Genomic DNA, 4,388 nt, shown 5'->3' on the forward strand with positions numbered 1-4,388 from the left:
GCTGGATTTGAACCCACCAGCTCTGGTGTATGTGGCTGGTGCCCTATCTGCTTGAGCTATAGGTGCTGAGCCCTTAATCATTTTAAGTGTACAGTCGAGTGGCACAAAGTAGATTCACAGTGTTATGCAACCATCACCACCATTGGTGTCTTTTCAAACTCAGAATGAACACTAGGATTTCAATTCTTAGTAGATTTCTATACAAGAGAGCAGAAGAACCATATAAATATTTACCTTAACAATCTAACCCTCCTTATCCTTTCTAGGAAAGATGCTCAACACCTGAAGCTCTCTAGGGACACTTTCAGTGGAAATCTCCCCAGATGCTACCAGCCAGTCCTCTGACTGCTGAAGGAAGTTCAGTTTACACATTAGACAAGGCATTAAATGTCTCATGTTCTCTCAGGAACCTTCACCATTCATCGTCAGTTTGGAAAAGGCCTCAAATTACCTGCAATTTACTCAGCGTCTGTGGTAGACTTGCCTCCTTTTGGCATCCATAAGACAAATCAAGGGAGAAGAAATCAGTGGAGCCCTAGAAATAAGTAAAAAGGGTCGTTAGAATATAAGCAGTTTCAAGACAAAGAGCTGTCCTGAAATGTTCTTGTTTGCTTCCCTAAAATGGAATACTCCAAAGTGAGATTTTACAAGGGAAAACTTGAGGATGAGGTGAGAATGTGTGTGGGGGGGTGTGCTTGTGTCTGTGAGTTGGGAATCTATCATCTCATGTGCTCAGCCAAGTGCTTGGCACATAGGAAGCACACAGGAAGCATGTGTGAATAAATGAGTGAGTAATAATTGATGGGTTCCTACCAGCGCTGGTGAGCTCTTAGGGAGGGAGTTGAAGACCAGCACTGGCCCCACAGCCTCCCCTGCTAGGTCCTCAGGTTTAGCCAGCTTGGAAGTAATGGAGTCCCTAGCCACCTACTGTGATCTATAGTGACCTCTGTGGACTCCGCTACATTTTTGATTTTTGTTTTAATTTCAGGCCATAGTTCAAAGTCCACCCAGTTAGCCCCAGCCTGGTCCATCCTATCACTTGAGGGCACAACTCTCATTGTCCTGGTTGCTGATACTCCCACCCAAACTTCTGATAAGGACATACCCTTCTGCCTTGTTTCTGGTCTACACATGCTCAAAGGATTTCAGATTCAGAGTCTAACCAGTGGTTCTCAACCTTCCTAATGCCTCCTAATGCCGCAACCCTTTAATACAGTTCCTCATGTTGTGGTGACCCCCAACATAAAATTATTTTTATTGCTATTTCATAACAATTTTGCTACTGTTGTGAATTGTAATGTAAATATCTGATATGCAGGATGTATTCTCATTGTTACAAAGGGGTCTCAACCCAGAGGTTGAGAATCGCAGTCTAAACACAAAAAAACACCACTGTTATTTATTCCCCACTTCCCCTGTCTCCCTCAGCGAAGCTGGCTGGCTATCCATGCCTGTCCTTGTGATTAGATCATTGTCTGTCCTCTCCCTCTCATAGATCTTCTGTTCCCTCAGAATAAGAACCATAGGTAGGCTCAGCGCTTGTGCCTCAAGCGGCTAAGGGGTCAGCCACATACATCTGAGCTGGCGGGTTTGAATCCAGCCCGGGCCCACCAAATAACAATGATGGCTGCAACCAAAAAATAGCCAGGCATTGTGGTGGGTCTCTGTAGTCCCAGCTACTTGGGAGGCAGAGGCAGGAAAAGGGAGGCAGAGGCAGGGAGAAGTTCCTGGACGTGAGGAAACAGTAAGAGGAGAGGCTCTCCACTCACCAAGAGAAGCTTTTATGATCTTGGCTATAATAGAATCCCTCAACAGAAGCAGGTCTCGGGTCTAACACAGGGAGCTATTTGGAGATTGCACAAAGATGTTGCTCCAGAAAGGGAATTCACATGGAATCCCACAAGCTCTGAGCCCAGAGCAGTTTGAGCTGGGTGCCATTCTGAGAACTTACAGACACTGGGAAACAATTAGGGTGCCTGCAGGGCCCTGAGGAGGAGCCCAGGGGAGATGCTCATTGCCCCGCTACAGGCTGTTGTTGAGACTGAGACATGAGCAGACAACAGTTTCTAGTTTCTCACCTACATTGCCTGCTTGGGTGGGACCCCAGCTTTTCTGGTCCAAGGTGTTATTTTGAGAGTTTGATATTGGGTTGCACCCTACCCTGGTGAAGGGCAAGGAAATTAGCCTTTCTAGCACACATCTGGGATGATGCCCCTCATTCGGCAGCCAGCTACTGTAGGGCTGAGTCTCAAATGAACTGCATTCCCCACAGTTTCCCGTCAGAGCAGCCTTCCTGAGAAGACCTTGCCCTCACTCATCAAAGGCCCAGGGTGCCAGTTAGGGAGTTTAAAGCTGGACATAGTCCTGCCTTTGGGCTGCATTCAGGCTGACACATCTCTAGTTGCTGCTCAGCTGAGGAGGGACAGGGGAGCCCAAGCTCTCCTATCTATTCCTAGGAGAATCCCCGCTGCCCTGCTGTAAATTGCAGCGAGAATAAGATGCAAGCACATGGCATTCCACCCAGCATCTTGCTCATACTACTTGCTTGGAAGAGGCCCCACCCTTCCTGGTCATGGGTCCAAGATGCCATTGTGGGAGTCTGAAGCTGGACAGCATCCCACCCTTAGGCTGAGTTTAGGCTGATTTAGCACCAGCCCCCACCAGCTGAGGAGGGACAGGGAAGCCCAGGCTCTCACACACACTTAGGAAAATTCCCACTACCCTGCTATGGCTCCTGTGAGACTGGGATGCAAGTGGACGGTACTCCTCACACTCTACTTATTGCCTGTGCCACTTGCTTGGAAGAGGTCCTGCCTTCTTTGATGCAGAACCACACCTGGTGTCATTTTGAGAATTTAACACTGAGCCCTGCCCTGCCCTGCCCTCATGCTGAGTCCAACATGATGTGACTACAGCCACCATGTGCCTGGGAAGAGACAGAAGAGACCAAGCTCTTCTTTTTTCTTTTTTTCCTTTTTTTTTTTTTTGAGACAGAGTCTCAGTTTTGTTGCCCTCAGTAGGGTACTGTGGTGTCATAACTCACAGCAACCTCAAAATCTTGGGCTCAAGCAATTCTCTTGCCTCAGCCTCCTGAATAGCTGGGACTACACGTGCCCATCACAATGCCCTGCTATTTTTTAGAGGTGGGGTCTCGCTCTGGCTCAGGCTGGTCTTGAACTTGTGAGCTCAGGCAATCCACCCTCCTTGGCCTCTCAGAGTGCTAGGAGTACAGGTTTGAATCAGACAGCAAGCTCTTCTAAATACACTTTGTACAAGTGTAACACACTGTTATAGTCAGCCGTGAGACTGGGGACTAGACTCTCCAGTCCATGCAGTTATACAAACATGGACCATTTGGGTCCCAGTGGGTGACTCTACCACTGTTACTGCAACCTCCCACATCACACCAGCTGCTCAGGAGCCTGAGACACTGCCCACATCCCTGGCCTCTGCCACTTCTACCTTCTGAGCAAGCCATGTGAAGGCCCAAGGATTTGCCCCCTGGGACACACTAATACTGCTGTCAGTGTAAGCCTTTCTGGGGCCTAAAATCAGGCATAATCATCCCTACTGAGGCCCAAAGACCAGCTCAGTTATCATTAAAGCTCAGCAAAACTTCACTGAAGCCTCAACTAATAACTGTTCCCTACACCACCAAGTAAATCACAGATAGCACAGGAACCCTGTGTACTGCCTTGGAAATCATATAAAGATCTCACTCTTGGCTCTGCGCCTGTGGCTCAAGCGGCTAAGACGCCAGCCACATACACCTAAGGTGGTGGGTTTGAATCCAGCCCGGACCCGCCAAACAACAATAATGGCTGCAACCAAAAAAAAATAGCCAGGCGTTGTGGCGGGCGCCTGTGGTCCCTGCTACTTGGGAGGCAGAGGCAGGAGACTCGCTTGAGCCCAGGAGTTGGAGGTTGCTGTGAGCAGTGAAGCCACAGGGTGATAGCTTGAGGCTCTGTCTCAAAAAAAAAAAAAAAAAAAAAAAGATCTCACTCTTGCAGATACCCAAATCAAAGTCAAAGGGTCCTCCTACTCAACCAACAACATATGTATACCTTCAGGAAAAAAATTCTTCCTTTTGAAACCCATTTCAAAAAATCAGAACAAGCAATTGCTACATCAGATGTACATATATTAACAGGACGCAGGAAACATGAAAAAGCAAGGAAATATGACACCATAAAGGACCAGAACAATTTTCTAGCAACAAATTCCAGTCAAAAAGCATTCCTCAAAATGCCAGATAAAGAATTCCAAATATATATTTTAAAGAAGCTCAATGAGATGTCAGAGAAATACGGAAACCAATACAAAGAAATTGGAAAATCAATTCAAGATATGAATGAAAGACTCGGTGCCTGTGGCTCAAGTGTCTAAGG

The 4,388-nt window shown here is 47.2% G+C and overlaps 1 protein-coding gene across 1 annotated transcript in view; it reads right to left on the reverse strand.

The window, feature by feature from the left end:
- The window catches only part of LCT (lactase), a 79,283-nt gene that overhangs the window by 59,713 nt on the left and 15,182 nt on the right, over window positions 1–4,388 (reverse strand). The window contains exon 3 of the mRNA XM_003794381.3: window positions 452–535. Within this exon, the coding sequence (XP_003794429.1) occupies window positions 452–535 (84 nt within the window). The remainder of the gene's footprint in view (window positions 1–451; window positions 536–4,388) is intronic.

Source organism: Otolemur garnettii, unplaced genomic scaffold (assembly GCF_000181295.1).
Source record: "Otolemur garnettii isolate 467f Iridium unplaced genomic scaffold, OtoGar3 scaffold00080, whole genome shotgun sequence".
Lineage (NCBI taxonomy): Eukaryota > Metazoa > Chordata > Mammalia > Primates > Galagidae > Otolemur > Otolemur garnettii.